Source organism: Ochotona curzoniae, unplaced genomic scaffold (genome assembly GCF_017591425.1).
Source record: "Ochotona curzoniae isolate NIBS_2020 unplaced genomic scaffold, NIBS_Ocur_1.0 contig_883, whole genome shotgun sequence".
NCBI lineage: Eukaryota > Metazoa > Chordata > Mammalia > Lagomorpha > Ochotonidae > Ochotona > Ochotona curzoniae.
The window spans coordinates 75,432,413-75,450,143 of record NW_024466599.1 but is presented as its reverse complement, the minus strand read 5'-3'; the positions used below and the strand labels follow the sequence as shown (position 1 = coordinate 75,450,143).

Below are 17,731 nucleotides of genomic sequence, written 5' to 3'. Positions count from 1 at the left end.
CTGGAGTGAGTCCCCGACTCTTGGCTTTGACCCAACTTCTGGCTCTGTCTCTGCTTCTCAAAGCAGCAAAATAAGAATCCAAGCTGAAAAATGCCATGAAAAATCAGAAATGGAGACTGATCAGAGAGATGACCAACCTGCCCTTGAGATGCCAAGGGCCTCCGCTCTCCACAGAGAGGCAGCTGGGCCATGACCTGGGCCCAGAGCAGGGACACTCACCCAGCGTGTCCTTGAGGTTCTTCACGAGGGAGCCCTTCTTGAGGCTGTTCTTGCGCTCCACGTAGTTGGATGGCACATAGCCTGTTCTGTTGGCCGCGTTCCGCACTCGCCACCACGTCTTGGAGTCGTCCAGCAGCCACAAGCGCTCGTTTTTCTTGATGTCCAGCTCCTGGTCCTGCTGGGCGGTGTAGTCCCACTTGGCGATAACAATAACTTCTTCTGTCATCTTTCATGGAGTCCTTCTGTCAGAAAAACATTTGGAGAGGCTCATTAGAGAATGGTCCAGCCCTCCATCCTCAGCCTCAGACATTAGCCAGTTGCAGCTCCCATGGCTGCTCTGTAAATTGAGCTCTCCTGGGCCTGAATCGCCCTAGCTCAGAGCAACTATTTTTTTCCCAGCAGGCTTCAGGAGCATGTGTAGTAATAGCAGCCCTAAAAACCAGATCCAACCTTACCGAGAGCTGTGCCCTGGAATCCCTGTGAGCTCCATGAAGAGCCAAAACAAACTTTCAACCAAGGATCACAACAGTGCAAAATTCAATGCGCTCACTTAAGGGAGCCGACGTGTGTACAGCCATTTCTTAGGATAAGCCGAGTTTCCCAAATGTGCTTAATAAACACAAAATACACAAACCACTCCTGAAAGTCAGAATTCATGGAGTACTGACACCATGAGTCATCCTGGATGGGATAAGGAAATCAGTTAGAAACACTGCTGAGGTCTGAATGGTAACAGCAAGACACCAGTGCTAATTTCTCTGCCTCCACAACCTGCTAAGCGTCATGTGAGAAGCAGGGGAAGGGTCATGTGTATGCTGCCTACTATCTCCCCAACTTCTCTATAAATACAAAATAATTCCTGCAAACAGATCTACACCAAAGCCTACCAAGGTTATTCACAACAACTTCATCCACAGCTGCCCCACCCTGGAAGGAGCCCAAGTTAGTATGTGAATGAACTGGAGAATATAGATGATGGAGCACTACTCAACACAACATCACGAGCTGTCAAGCCATGGAACGACCCTGGGGAGCAAAAGAAGCCAACCCAGAAAGACTGCCCACAGTACAACTCTGACAAAGCTTCCAGCCCAAGCTCCACCAGCCTGGCTCCTCAGGATTGTCCACCCAGTGGGGCCTCAGCCTTGTCCTTCCACATCCCTCTCTGCCCCACTCAGCCTCAGGAAGATTCCTGCAGAGTTGGTCCAGCTGGACTCTCTGTCTCTTGACACCTGGTCAGGTTCCTCTCCCTCCCTGCCCTCGCCACCTCCTGCCCTGCCACATTAGGTCATCTTCATCTGCCTTCAACAAGAATCCTGCTGGATCACCAGACTATCCCATAGTCCTGCCGCTCCTCTTACCAATTTTTCTCTCCACTGATCAGCCCTACTGCAAAACTATTATAGGAGTCCCCTATTTTAAAAATAAATAAATAAAAAGTCTGCCTTACTGTGCAAATGCCATGAATAATTATTTTCTTTAATAGCTCCAACTATGAGACACTCTGGAAAAAACCAATCTATGAAGACAGTAAGACGATCTGTGCTTGCCAGGAGCAAGGGAGAGAAGAGACGAGTAGGCAAAGCACGCAGAATTTTCAGGGCAGTAATAGGGGTCTACTTAACTCTCAGATGACGACTACATGTCACAATACATTTGTCAAGAGTTCAACAATGTACAACAATTAAAGTCAATGTCACCTAAAATTACTGCAAAGCAAAAGTTCATCAAAATAGCCATGAATCTGGTATTTTCTGTAGCTGGTGAGGTCAATTTTGATAGCAACAGAGTAAAAGTGTACCTGATTAAACAGAAGCAAGACAGTTATCAAGTACTCCATCAACTCCACACTCTTCAGGCAGAAGATGGGCCAGTGTGCCTGCAGCAGGAAAAACAAGTATTCGCTCCTTCTACTGACCACACACCTCCCCCAAACCAGGCACTGATTCCTCTTGATCCTAACACCTTTCCTGCCCAGCAGAGAGCGGGTCTCGTTATTGTAAGGGATGATTCCAGGACTACAAAGGCGTCCTGTAGTGCTGACTCTACGGGAACATGCACACCATTTTTAAGTAACATGACACTTTCTTCTAGAAGCAGAAGATGCTTATACATAATGCATGCCCTCCTCTTTCGTGAATTAATTTCCAGACTCAGAGATAACAAATCTTTGGGGAAGGAAGAACTGCTCTGTAAACCCTTATGAGTACTGCACCCGCTTTACAAGAGGCTACTGTTGACCCAAAACTCATTTTTATAACTGGAAGTAATTCTGTTCATCTACTTTCAGAAAATCTCAAGTCCATACCCCCCTAGCTCAATCACGGGTCAGCTTAGGCTTCTGAAAGGCCAATTCCTAAGGAGAGGTGATAGGCAGCAATAATGGGCATGGGGTTTTTGGATACCAGGGCTGCTGCTTCACTGAGCTATTTCCAATTATTATTATTATTATTTTAAATAGCACCTATTGAGATTTGGCCAATGAAAGCTCTTTATCAGCTGCTCTGCCACACACATAGAAGTTACATAAGCAACCAGCTTGCCATGGTCCACTTGGGAGTACAGAGAACGTCACACAGGAGCTAAGAGGCCTGAGCTCCAGCCTTCTGTCTCAGCACTTCCAAGGGTTCTCGGGATGAGAAGCCTCTCACAGCTGGCCAGGCAGAATTTCAGGGCAAAACTAAATCAGAGGAAACTGAGCCACGAGCACCTCTTCATCCTCATTGACTCTTCCCCTGGCCCCACGGGAAGTTCTGTGGACCACAGTGAAATTGAATGGGCTCACTTCTGGAAGTAATTTTGACACCTAACACTAGCCAACGTGTTTCATCATGACACCACCTTTCCAGAAGGTGTTACCTTCTAGGACATGAGGAACGCAGAAACCAAGTGACTTGTTTAAGACAGTCACTAGAGCTGAGCCCAGGTCTGACTCCCAATGCTGCACTCAAGTGCTCACTCAAGGGGTGGCTTTGGCAAGTGCTGTCATGTGTGGTCCATGTTCCTTGCCCTGGTGAGCATTCAAAGTCCCTACGCACATTAGGGAATGACTGGCTGTTCTGGGCCATACTAACAGGTTTTAGCCCTATTCCAGTAGTTTACCATATCCTATCAAACACACACACACTTCTGGAGGCTGCTTCCGAGGTCCACTCGACCAACCGCAGCCACAAGCAAGTGAAGTCGGTCAATCTACCACTTCCTCATTCCACATGAAGATCAACCACCAACCAACCACGGCCACAAGCAAGACAAGTCGGCCAATCAACCACTTCCTCATCCCACAGGAAGATCAACCAATCAACCCTTAAACAGCTCTAACTTCTGAAATTTGAGGAATTTTGGAAGCCAAAATTCTTCGCAGGAAAGTCAAACTCTTTGCACAGCAGACTGATTTAGCAGTCTCTCTCCGTTTCTAATTCTGATAAAGAGGCAACTTCTTCATTTACATAGCAGGACTGGGTCATTGCGCTCAGGGACCCCAAAGCAAGGGGGGAAAGACACTCCCAGCCCCCAGCAATGCTACTGCCCTGTATCACAGCAGAATCTGAACTTCATTTTCTTGGCCCACACAGGTTGGAAAGGCCATTCTGAAAGCCATGCATGCTGGGAAAGAAGGGTTGAGATTTTCCCCCCACTGAGGCATTGGGAAGCTGTTTCTTAGGAGTCCAGCAAGAGAACATGGTCTTTTCACTAAAGAATGATATGCTACTGTGCACGTGATGGACTGGGAGAGGAAGCACCTGCAGATGCCTCATGACTTCACAACAAAGCAGACACACCAAGCGACCAGGATTGCCAACACGGGAAAAGCACCCAGAAAATGGAGTCTTGCACATTCTACCTAACCAACAACTCCATACACAGAATCACGGAGGTCAGATCCAAAGAACTCCAGCAGAGCCAGTTCAAGGAAACCTAACCTTGCCTTTGTTACGCACAGCTAAGTTTACCACCTGGGTCTAGCACGTGGAGAGAGGAGCCAGACACTTAGTATTATACCATGAGATCACCTCCGTTAAGTCACATCACTGCTCCGGAATACAGAGCTCAGTAAAAGCCTCGAATTATACGAGAAAAAGAAATGCCCAGCGAGAACTTACAAGTTAGACTGCTTTTTCCAGTCTTGGAAGATGTAGGGGAAAAAAAACAGAACAAAACTAAAAACCAGAAAATGTAATAGTTGAAAAAACTGTCTTGGCTGAACAGTTTTCACCAGCCCCTAAAACAACACCAACCCTACCCCAGGACCCTGTTTTCTTTCTAAGCCTGATGCTGTGAGCTGGGGCATGCTGGTGTGTGCAGCACTATAACAGACAGCGTTCCTTCAACATCCAAAAGTGCTCACTGCTGCTTTCAGAGGCTACTCAGTTTTCACAGAAGAGGTTCCAGTCTAAGACCATGCTGATGACCCACAATAATGTCAAGGGTTAAGAGGGTGGGCTCAGTGTCACCAGGCCACGGGCTGCACTTCTGCCTGCCACACCACCTTCGTCCAGCTGCGTCTTGGACAAAGTAGGGCAGTATCAGTACCTCATTTAGAAGCACGTGAAAACAAAAACAAAAGCACTTGAGACCACTGCCTGGCACAGCACGGACTCACGAACCACCACGGTGCGCCTCGGTATGCAGGGTTCCACACCTGTGAGTTTCACATGCGCAGGTTCTGCATCTCAGATTCCTACCAACCAACATCTGAATATTCAGGAAGAAATTTGCATCTAACCTGAACACGTACAGATGGTTTTTTTCCTTGTCTTGTAATCCCCAAACAATACAGCATCACCACAATTTATGTGGCACTGATACAGCGCATCAGGCATGGTAAGTCCTCTACATTTGACTTGAACTTCTTATTGACGAGATGTGCCTCGGTTCCATGCAAACACTCCATGATTTTACAGGAGGGACTGAGTCATCTGTAGTTCCAGTCTCCACGGTGGGGAACCGATGTGTGGATACCCGGGGATGACTGGTCCCAGCCAGGAATACTGTACTCCATACACACGGGCAGGACCATGTCCTAGCCACCTCTTTCTTCATCCAAATCAGATCTTCCTGAGTATTGATGGGTACCAAGGTACTTTGCTGAGGAATACAGACTTAGAGGCCACTCTCTCAGGACTCAGGGTCAAGATTATGTGGCACCTCCTTCATTATCCAAGTCATTTTCAGGGTGCTGGCAACTTGCTTTATATCTTTGAAAGGCATTTAACCTGCGAAAAACCCCTCACTTTTTTGTCTAGGAGGCCCCATAACGTGTTGACAACGGCTGTCTGGGCTTCAGCCATAAGGCTGAATTCATGGAAGGCTCAGGAGAACGCTGATGATTCAAGGTTAATATGCCTCATTCACCCTTCAACTGACTAACCAATTCAGCCTGGAGAGAAAACCAGGGTTGTACATGTTCAGCACCCTGTCAGTTACACGATAATGTAAACCACAGATGGAGAGCTAGGATTTCTTCGACTCCATTCAAAATACACGCACAAATAGACAAGTCTGACATTTACCTTCAAGGATATTAACCTTGAAATTTCAGAAAAATACATATGGGTACCGTGTACAGAGATATACGAAAAAAACCTGTCTATGAGTAAAGCAAATACACTTCAAAAAAAGCTTATGCAAATCGAATCAAAAACTTCCTTTGATAAAAACAATTTAGAAATCCACGTTTAGAGGAGTTGTAAAATTTTCATGGAAAATGACTACTATAAAAAAAAACACTATGCTTTCAAAATGTTTAACAACATGGTACCTTTTAAAAATCTTTACTTTTCTCTGTGGGGGAGGGAGAGGGAGGAACGGCCCTCATCTACCAGCTGATACTCTAAATGCGCACAATTGCCAGGACTGGGCCAGGTGAACGTCAGGTCTCTTGCACGTGGCAGCAGCGACTCTTACTGAGTCATCCGTCACCTGCTGCTTTCCAGCGCCTACATCCACAGGGAGCTGGCATCAGGCACAGGGAGCTGGCATCAGGCACTTCCGCGTGGGATGCAGACATCCCAGCAATGATGTCCTAACCATCAGGCCAAACACCCATGCTAACAGATTTTTAAAATATCTATTTGCAAGAGACAGAACAATGGCTAGGAGGCTCCTAGCTTCTGCCAGGTCTCCCACATGGGTGGCAGGGACTCAAACACTCAGGTCATCTTTTGCCACTTTCCCAGGCCATTAGCAGGGAGCTAGATTAGAAGTGGACCAGCCAGACATGAACCGCTGCTAATATGGGATGCTGACTGGCATTACACGCAGTATCTTTCCTGGTTACGTTACAACATCATCCTTGAATTTGTCTTTTAATTTCATTTTTTTCCCATGGAGTTTTTGCTACTAAGTGGCTTAGCAAATAAACAAATGAGAGGAAACTGAAAAATTTTTTTTCCTAAAACAAAACAAACAAACAAACCAAGTATCATCTATATCTTGACTTTCAACATAGCATCTGAATTATTCAAATTTAAACTATTTCACTGAGGGTCCTTATAATTTTTTGTTTTTGCAATAGCTCATGTCTTCAAGAGAAAAATATAATTGATCAAACTATGGGGGCATATGTTTTTGGTAGCTGTGGGAGACAGACAGTCCCTCATAGACATCCACACCAAACACTAAGAATCTGGGAGTAACATGCCGGACCTTGAAAAGCTGGGCTTGCTGATCCACTCGCCAGAGATGAGTACAGCCCCCTAAGTTATCCAGGGGCCCAGAGGAACCACAGGGCCCTTCCATGTGGGAGAAGCAGGCTGGGGAATCACAGAATGGAAACCCCTGAGCTACCGCCCAAACACGCACGTGGTCTCCAGAGCCAGAAGAGGCATTTCCAGAAGCAACCCACACCTGCCGACACCTAACAGGTGGACCAGACTTCTGACCTCAGAACTCTGACATGAGCTGTCAGAGCAGTCACAAGGAAACTGAGTTTGCAGCAGTTCTAGTACAGCCATGGGAAACGAACGCAGGGTAGGTATGCTCAGGTCAGCCCACGAAGGGGGATGCTTAGTGTATTCTCCCCCAATTATTACAGTGTCCCCTCCTCCACCACCCTGCCTGTGTCTATTTGCAAATAGCTTTAAATAGTGCATTTGCATTCAGGAGACTTACTCGTAAAACAGAGAAGCAACTAAAACTCTTCATTAAAATTTCCAGTTGTTCACAGATAAAAGGCCTGCCAGATACCAACTAATCCGACAGGAGTTATCTGGGAGCCTGCGGCCTCCGGTGGGGGAACAGGGATGCTGACCGGTGGCTTTCCACAAGCAGTGCCACTAATTACAGTTAATGCACTTCCACTTTAACTAAGACACACTACAGAATCCAGGGACTGTTCTAACTCCAGTAAGTTCATTAAGCTGTGACAAGAGTCAAATACACTACATGCAAGAGAGAAAATAAACACATCTACCTTTCCCCACCCAGAGGCAGAGCGGCCAGTACACAGCACTGCCTGGCAGTTTATGGCCTCCTACAAGCTTGAGCAGCACACATTCGCCTCCTACCCACGAGGTGACAACGGCTTCATGTATGTGTTAGCTTACTCCACGCACACGACAGGGATCGTTTATAAATGATGAAGCTGGGACTCGCAGACAGCAAATAACTCACTCAGGAAGCTACAGTGCTCAAGTTGGGATTCAAACCACCAGAGGTGTCTTACCACACAGCCCCATCAATATCTACTGTCCTCATTGCCTGCCAATGATAACGGCAGCAGAAGTCTATAGCATCACTTAAAAAAACAAAACAGATCCCCAGGAGAAGGTGGCTGGGGAATAAACAAGAACAGGATTTCAACTGTCTCTGGGTGAACGAGAGAGTGAGATGCTCAGGGAGGAAGAGGAGCAGGTGGGCCCTGCAGCAGGGATGCGTGGGAAGGGACTCGCTTAACACTTTACTGGGGATGGGCAAGGGAGAGCTGAGCTGACTGACAGGCCAAGCCAGAGCTGACAAGCTCAGCTCCTGGCCGCTGGGGCCCAGGGTGATGGGGACAGCCCCTGCTGACCGTTAGCAGCAAAGGGGTGTCTCCTCTGCAGGGCATCCTGAAGCAGGTGGAAGGTCGCGAGGGTGAGGCATCAATCAGCAACACCTTTGGGCCTCTGCTCCCAGGGTCATCCGGGAGAGATGTGGCTTCTAGTTGCACTGGATACTGATTACACAGACTACGGCCTATAAAAATCTCTGCGTCTTGTAAACTGCGAAGATTTCCTCTGAAGCCAATCACAGGCACATTTCCTGCCAGTCAGCGGCAGCCAGGCTTTGGCAGCCGACCTGGGGCCAGCTGTGGGATGCCAGTGGGAAGCAAGGTGTTGACCAGCCCTGGGTTTGTAGTGGAGGGCAGGCAGAGCTTCTGGGATGGTGAAATGAGCCAGTCCACAGGAAGCACCTGTCCGGGTCCAGGCTGGCGAGCACTGCTCATCCCTCTCCCTTGGCATCCACCTAGACCTCACTGGACTTGAGTTAACAGTCACAGGACCTCTGGGAGGCAGACAGCAACATTCACCAGGAAAGGGACAACTAAGACACAGCGAGGACCAAAGCACTCAGGGACCCCGTGAGTATCATGAACACCACCGAGAAAGTTTTACAGACTCCCTAAAGTCCCTGGGGAATAGCCCAGCTCCCTACCCACAATGCTCCCAGCCTGTATGGAGCCTGCAGAGGGCTTTCCTCTCCCACAGCATCCTCTGAAACACATGTTGCCGACATGGAGGTGTAGCCAAGTTACTAAGGAAACAAATCTAAAGAATCAGTTGGTTCCAAGTCTAAAAACCAGAAGTACCTGGTGTAGGATCACCTGGATTCTTCCCTCCCTCCTGGGCTGCCCCTCTACCCCGTCAGATCCGGAGCGTCCCTGGCCCTTTTAGCCTCCTACTCCTTCCCAGGAACCCCTGTAGGCTCATCCACTTCCCACAGGCTGTTGAGCTCTGGACTCCAAGGCTCCGTCCCTAGGGCTGCTCCAATGAACACCTGCATTTGCACCTGTTCACGGGACACACTGCACGACTCACTCCAGAGCATCAACTGCCTGAGTTCAACCATACCATGTGATGTATCCTTTACAAACTGTGGTGAAACACACCTAGCCAAGCTTTCATCATACCCACTTCTAAATGTACAGTTAACGGGCATGAAGCGCACGCGTGCACGCGCACACACACACACACACACACACACACACACACACACACACACACAGTTATACTAGTATCACCACCACCCAGCCACACATGCTGACACATTATACACACTCACTCTTACACCTCCCCCAGCCCGAGACTCCTACCATTCCATGGTCTGCCTCTATGAACTGGAATACTCCAGGTGCCTCATATTAGTGGAATATTCCACTGTATGCAAATACCATGTTTTCTTTAGTTCTTCCTCCTATGATGGAGAGCTGGGTTGCTTCCATCTTTCAGCTACCGTTAACAGGGCTGCTGGGAACACAGGAGAAACAATGATCTATCTCTGCAGGTACCTGCTTTCCGTTCTCCAAGGTACATAACCGAGAGAGGAACTGCTGCACCGCACGGTTGATTCTATACCTAAAGTTTTGAGGAACTGCATTCACAACCCCAACAACTGCGCACAGGGGTCTAATTTCTCCACATCCTGCCAACACTTTGTTTTCAGACACCCATGTGAGCCTGCAGTGCACACACTTTCTGAAGTAAGCCTTCTTGCTGCTCACGCTCCCTAGGATTCATCAGCACTTTCCTGACAGGGATGGATCTGTAAGCGTCTGATGCCCCTTCCTCTCCCTGACCCCCATCTTTGGTACATGAGTACACCTGTATTGCGTGGACCAGGCTCTGTCCTCAAATTAAGCCACATAAATACCTTAAAATGCAAGTTGGTCAGGGAGTTTCCAGGAGCTCACCGTCCAGCAACTCCTTTTCCCTGGGCCCACACACCAGCACACCAAAGCTCCCAGGCAACTGAGGGGAAGAAAGCGACATAGTGACACAGCTGCTTCAGCTAGGGTCTGGGGAATGCTACCGTACCCATGGGTCACCTCCCAAGCCATGGGAGGGCACATTTTTCTAGCTTTCTTCAGCTTCCTTCTGGCTGTCTGAGATACCGATCTCACTAGAAATCACAGCAAGGACCAAGGGATCACCCTCTGGAGAGCCCCTGTCCATTTAATAAACCAGCTTTATTAAGCAACATTACCTGTTAACAAATGGAACTTGAGAGCACTGCACAGGGGTTAGAATCAACACTGCCTTCTGCCAACTCGGACATCACAGTGTCAGCGATGGGAGAACACTAACCTAGGGGGATGAGCGGCAAAGGTCTTGTGAAATCCAACCTAGAATTGGGAGTAATTTGGCCTGCTAATGTTTATTCCCCTAATCATGAAACTCTACCTTGTATAACTTCAACACGTCGCTCACACACATACCAAACCCTAAACGCCACAAACCACTTCAGTTCTCACCAACGAATTCAACTACATTAATCGATGACTAACTTTTCTCCTTACTGCCTTATTATTCACGATTTCTTGACTTGTTCTGAAACCCCAGAAGCACTGGCATTTGGAAAAAATGGAACTCTTTATTATGCAGATCTCGTAATGTGATCAGGCTGCCAAACGGCTTAGGCCGACATCCTAAACATGGCAACTATTTCATATTTTTCTATTTGATGGGAGAGGAATTTACTAGTTGAAAGTGCCTCTGAACCTCACCCTGGGACGGGTGCCTCTCCCTCTGTGCTCTGCAGGAGCCAGGACAGAGATCCAGCGACAAGGGGAGATGTGTGGTACTCCGGCAGTTTAATCCCCACACAGAAACCTCTCCACAAAAGACTTTTGTAAAGATGACTATTAATATTTATTCCAAATTTATGATCCTAATCTTTCTTATAAATCCAAGGGAACAGAATGAAGAAATAAAGGTTTCAACATCTGTGTTGGACTGCTTATTTATTTTAGCACCTGTGTTTGATTTGATAAAACAAATTTACTTTTGAGAACCATTTTAGTTTCCTCTTTTATTAATATTTTTTGCTAATCTGGCATACTTGCTATAATTAAGGAACAAAACTGAGGTTCATACTTTCGCTCTAATTGCCTTAGTTTTTCCCTAAAGTCCTTTAAAAAAAAGGACTTAATTGAAAGACAGAGAAATATACAAGAGAGATCTTCCATCCTCTGGCTGATTCCCAAGTATCCTTAACAGTCAAACGTGGGCCAAGACAAAAACTCAGTCTGGGCCTCCCCTGCAAGAGCAGAGGACCCGGTGATCTGAGCCATCTCCTGCTGCCACGGAAGGTGTGCATCAGCGGGCAGCTGGAGGCAGGCACGGTGCCAGGTGCCTGACAAGGCATGCAGGCATCTCTGGAGATGTCTCCTTCCCCACCAGGCCAGAGGCCCACCGCATGAAGTCCCAAGGTCCCATCCCGAATCCTTTCCCGTATCCTTTGCCACCAGGTCTCCTTCAGGCTCCTGGAGTGTGTGACAGCTCTCAGACCTCCCTGGTCTGGAGTTGAAATGATCAACAAGCTATTCTGCAGCCACCTCTCCTCGCTGGATAGGACCTTCCAGATACTTTTCTCCTGATAGATCTAGGGGTATGGTTTTGGAGAGGAGGAATGTCAGGTCCAGGGGCAAGGATGCAAACACACATTCATATGACACCACTGTCACTAGTGTAGACTGTGACCCCCTGGCTGAGGCAGCCTCTCCACTGCAAAGCATGCTGATCCCTGGAAGGAATCAAGCTCGGCCCAAACATGGAAGTAGGGAGGATGCTCTACCTCCACAAGGAGACTCGTAACCCTGAGAGATCTGTCTCTCTCTGCCTTTGGTTGCTAATTTATTCAACCATTCTTTTACTTGATCTTTTAAACAAACAATAATAAATAAATAAAAGGGAGCTGGATCAGAAGGGGAGTAGCCAGGACTAGAAGTGGCATGTTCAAAAGGATGCCTTTGTCAAAAGTTGCAGCTCAACTCACCGCAGCACAGCACTGGCTGCCAGAGCATTTTATCTGTAAACGTCGTCTCATGGCCATTGATCTCACACTCTAGGTTACAGCACAGTAAGCCTTTGCTCCTTAAAATGTTCCAACTGGGGCTATTTAGAAGTCACAGTTGGCTCCCGTGACCTCTGACAGATGACCGGTAGGGTGATTTTGCGTCTTAGTTTTCTGAACACATCTTTGCTTCCTGGCACAAGAGAATCCTGACTCCTCTCCTGCACTCCCCCATGCACACCTCAAGACTCAGTACAGCTGAGTTTATGGTAACCATTGGTATCAATAGTCTATTTGTGTCCATTTCACATACGAATCCCTCCTCAAACAAGGCAGGTGAATCACGATCACAACACAGGATTTGGAGGCTTTCGCTGTACTGACTCCGGTCCAACTCCTGGGCTATGTGTTGCTGGAGAACGTGAAGAAGCTGTACTGTGAGTCTGTTGGCACCTTCTCCCGAGCAGTCCTTCCAGGGGGGATGCAGGATGGGGGAGCAGAGGCCACTGTGCATCTGCCGTGCCCCTCAGGAGTCCTCTCCAAGACCATCACGGAGTTCTATTCTATCAGCAGCCCACACTGATTAGTGCTCCAGCTAGCCGGGCTCCTTGAGCCACTACATGCTTTATGTAAGGCGCTTCCTACAACTCCACATGCAGTGAGTCAGAGATAACAGTAACTCGTGTCAGCAGTGCTTGAAAAGGTCTCTGATGCTGAAAAGCAGAAGTCCGACCTGGTTACCGTAAAACATTTACAAAAACATGTAGTGCAACAGTAAAACACATAATAAAGGTTTGGGAGAAATGTCAAAGAAATGTACATGTATAATACATTCCAGATTTTCATTTTCAAAGAGTTTTATTTTCATTGAATAAGTACTGGAAGCATACAGGGAAGAAAGTTAAGAACTTGCCTCAGTCCTTAAGGATTTCTACCATTTTTATGTGCAGAAAGTAAAACCCTCCAGAGACGCCTTTTCCATTCCCAGCCGTAGCCCTCTGCACCCCACCGTGCCCTGCCCTGGGAAGCTGGTCCCATTCACGTTTTTGCTCAGCAGCCTTACACACTCAGTACCTCACACACTCACACTTCTGAGTGAACTTCCTGTTTGCATGTCTATTTCACAGCTATTTTTCTGTCTCTGATCCTTCTCTGCTTTCTGCAACCCTAGTTGATCAAAGACATTCCTTCTCGTTAGACTGAAAATAACAGAAGCAACAAGATGGTGCCCCCATGTGCCCATGGTGTGAATGCTCTGCTGCCCTAGTGTTACGGACAAGGGGACTGGGTGCTTGCAGAAAGCCATCCTCCTCTACTGAACCCACCTTTCACGCTTCCTGAAGGAAGCTGCTCCCACAGTCATTCCATGCTCTGTTTCGTCTTTCAGGATCACCCATTTAGAGCTAGGGACACTGAGCTATCCTCCAGCCTACACATGCTCTCCCCTTTGAGTCAGGCACTTGGTGCGAGGGTTCAGATGCCAGCATAGAAGCCCACTTCCCCATCACACAATGCCTGGGGGTCAATCCAATGCCCAGCTCTGCTCCCTACTCGGGTATCCTGCTAACCAGCAGGCGGAAGTGATGGTTAAAATAGCTGCTGCCAGGCCCGGCGCGGTGGCGCAGTGATTAAGGTCCTCGCCTTGCACGCCCGGGATCCCATAGGGGCGCTGGTTCTATCCCAGAAGCCCCGCTTCCCTTCCAGCTCCCTGCCTGTGGCCTGGGAAAGCAGTCGAGGACCACCCAAAGCTTTGGGACCCTGCACCCGCGTGGGAGACCAGGAAGAGGCTCCTGGCTTCGGATCGGCCTAGCATTGGCCGTTGTGCTCACTTGGAGAGTCAATCATCAGACGGAAGATCTTCCTCTCTGTCTCTCCTCTCTGTATATCCGCCTTTCCAATAAAAACAATAATAAAAATAAATCTTTAAAAAAAAACAGCTGCTGCCATCCACATAGATTTGACTGGACTGAGTGCCCAGCTCCTGGCTTTGGCCTGGCCCAGCCCCAGCTGCTGAGAGCATTTGGGACGTGAACCAAAACATAAATCTGTTTCCATCTGTCTTTTTGACTTTCAAGTGATTGTTTAAAGGAAAACTCTCCTTTGGCTCTTTGCCCACCATCCCTCCTTTACAGTAGTCATCAACAATATTCAGTCCTCTCCCACCTGCTCTTTATTCCAGATTACCTGGCTATGTCAGCATGCCAACCCCAGGGTCCTCACCTCACCACTCTGTTGTAACAAGGCCTTGGGGTTCACAACATAACCTGAACTTCTTCCTTGCTCTTGCTTGCCTACTGCCTCCCACCCCTATGTCTTTTTTTTTTTTTTTTAATTTATGCATTTGACAGAGTTACACAGAGAGAGAGGGAAGAGACACACAGATTTTTTCCATCTGGTGGTTCACTCCTTAGAGGTTTCACTGGTAAAAGCTGAGAAGGGCTGAAGCGAGAAATCAGGAGCTTATTCTGGTCTCATGAATTTGTGCAGGGCCTAAACACTTGGGCCATCTTCCCCAGCTTTCCCAGGTCATGAGCAGAAAGTGGGTCAGGAAGTAGAGCTGCCAGCACTTGAACACATGGGATGCTGGCATGGCAGGCAGCAGCTTTACCTGCTAGGCCTTCCCCCCAACCCCCCCGTCTCACCCTTTGACCATCCCCTCCTAAATGCCTACCTGTCCTACTGTGTGTTGGGCCACTCCTGCAGCCCCATCCGGTCTGAGCATCATCCATTCATTGCTCCCACAGGGAGATCTCTACCACTGCTCTACCTGGCACCCCGAGAATTCTCCATGAGGATGTGCAATGTGCACCCCAGACGTCACATGAACAAAAAGCAACTCTGGATTCTCCCCAAGGAAAACAGAAGAACGCCAAGCAAGCAGCAACAATCCTCCTGGCCTCCACCATACTCCCTCCTCCTGGGCCTCCACCACACTCCCTCCTCCTAGGCCTCCACCATACTCCCTCCTCCTGGCCTCCACCACAGTCCCTCCTCCTGGGTCTCCACCGCACCCCCTCCTCCTGGGCCTCCACCACACTCCCTCCTCCTGGGCCTCCACCACACTCCCTTCTCTGATGTGAATGACACACTTAACCACCAGTCATTCACATGGGTGCTCAGGCCAAAAGCCTGACACCAGCCTCCAAGCTTTTCTCTTCTCTGCATCAGCAACCTCACAGGCAACTGCCTTCCCCCAGTGTCCCACTGCTTGCTGACACCAATCCATGTCAACAAAGCTAATTCTGCAGCAGTCTCCTAATCCAGGCCCCCGCCAAACACCCGGGTGCGTCCGTAGCCCAGCAATACTCAGTCTGGATCCCACTGGCAGCCTGCAAGTGCTCCTAAGCTTCAAGGGGCTTTGTGTCACTCCTCTGCTCAAACCTCACCTCAGCCCCCCTCACGCTGGACTCCAGGCCTAAAACAGCTCAACTGTGGGCTCTCCCCCAAGCTGACAGCCTCCTAATCTCACCCCGAGTCTCAGTTCCCTCCCTCTGGGCTGCTTTTTAAATGCCCTCTCCCTCACCACAACCCCATCCCATCACTAAATTCTATTCAATTCTCGGCCAAGCCACACCTGTTCACTTCTATGAAACTGCTGCAACATTGCCTGTCACCCCTGGCCTGGTTTTCTCTCATCCCCAGCACGTAGATACTTCACGCATGTCTATTTAATCATGGTCTGTTTTCTTTCTTTAAATGTGACTCCTTGAAGCCAAGGATTCTGCTTCCTTGTAAAGTGAGCTCCAAGAATGGTGCCAGGCCTTAGACACCTAGCAAATAGGGGGGGAAGTGAGTAGATGTATGGCCTGGGGTGTTTGTGTCTTTATCAGGGGTGTCTAATGGCCACAGGGATCCAGACCCCATCCTGAAGGTCTGTGTTACGGCTGGATTCAAGTTCACAAGATCTCATGGAATACAATTCCACCTCTTGGAACAGTGACTGTCATCCTACCCACCATGTATGATGCATGCCATGTAAAAATTCTGAGAAATGCTAATGCACAGTACTCAGCAACCTTGAGTAAATGTGTGAAAGCAAGGAGAATATAACAAGTATGCACAAGATGATGCAGCAAGAAGTCAACCTCCTGTTTCCAAACACCGATGAGTGAATATAGCAACAGATACAAAAATGTTTCAACAAAGCCCATTACACTATTGAGAAGGCAGAACTTAACACTATATTAAACAATTTTAGTATTTTTAATCAAATTTAGGCATTTGAAACTCAATTTTAAAACGAGCCATTGAACACTGAGACAACACAGAAAGTCCACAGCCAATGCAACAAAGCTTAAAGAATACAAGATTCACTCTGGAACACAACAAAGTTTTACACAGGACCCGGTGCACTAGCCTATTGGTTAAATCCTTGTCTGGCAAGTGCTGGGATCCCATGTGGGCGCTGGTTCATGTCCTGCCTGCCCCACTTCCCAACCAGCTCCCTGCTTGTGACCTGGAAAAGCAGCAGAGGATGGCCCAAAGCTTAGAACCCTGCGTCCCTGTAGGAGACACGGAAGAAGCTCCTGGCTGCAGATTCGCACAGCTCTGGCCATTGTCGCCACTTGGGGAGTGAACCTGTGGACAGATCCTTCCCTCTGTCTCTCCTCTCTGTAAATTTGACTTTCTAATAAAAAGAAATAAATCTTCACAACAACAACAAAGCAAGTTCTAAGTAGGAGTATTCAACCTTGTTGGCACAGTAAAAGACTGTTGTAGTGAAACAGAAAATCGATCCAGACACTGGATTCCTATAGGTAGTCACAAATCAAGACGTGACTAAATGTATATTTGCAAACAAATATTTTCAAGAAGCATACATGACAAAGGACTGGTATCTAGAATATGTAAAACCCCCCACAGCTCAATAAGAAAAAGACCAACACCTCACTAGAAAAGGGCAAAGGCGGAGAAAATGCACAGACAGCTAAAACATGAAACACACACAATTGCACTCATAATTTGAGTTCACAATACTGCTTTACACTACGTGGACAAAACCAGAAAAGGCTGATAATAGAAGAGAGAATAATCTAACTACCTTGGAAGATAATTTGGAATTACCTTGCACAAGCTGAAGCCAAAGGCTTCACTCCTACTTCTATGGAACTTGTAGGTCAGGGAACAAGTACACTCAACAGCACTGCCTAGTTAGCAAAACAAAGAAATAACCCAGTCCACGGGAGACAGGACAAGTGGGTGACAGCATCACACAGTTCAATCGTCACGCAGTAGTGAAAACAAAGAAACCCATGGCTTCCTCCAATCATACAGGTGACTCCGAGAAACACCACAGAATGGGAAAACATTCCAAGGAAATCTACAACCTGATTCCCTTTGTACAAAGCCTTGAGGTAATTACCCACTATGGCTATGCATGTGGCTTGGGGAAGCAGCAGAGGATGGGCCAAAGCGTTAGGACCCTGCACCTGTGTGGGAGACCCGGAAGAAAGTAATTGTTTCACATGAGAGGACGACAAACTAGGAAATACGTCAGACTGGCTGGCAGAAGAATTCTAAA

The 17,731-nt window shown here is 47.9% G+C and overlaps 1 protein-coding gene across 6 annotated transcripts in view; it reads right to left on the bottom strand.

Annotated features, from left to right (window-relative positions):
- NCK2 (NCK adaptor protein 2) overlaps positions 1-17,731 on the bottom strand; it is a 150,730-nt gene that overhangs the window by 38,648 nt on the left and 94,351 nt on the right. For 5 of the 6 annotated variants that reach the window (XM_040993888.1, XM_040993886.1, XM_040993889.1 and 2 more), the window contains one exon: positions 220-461. In XM_040993888.1, coding sequence (XP_040849822.1) covers positions 220-445 — 226 coding nt within the window. In that variant the 5' untranslated portion in view covers positions 446-461. Of the gene's footprint in view, positions 1-219; positions 462-10,068; positions 10,167-17,731 lie in introns of all 6 variants that reach the window. The other variant, XM_040993892.1, reaches the window with a different exon arrangement.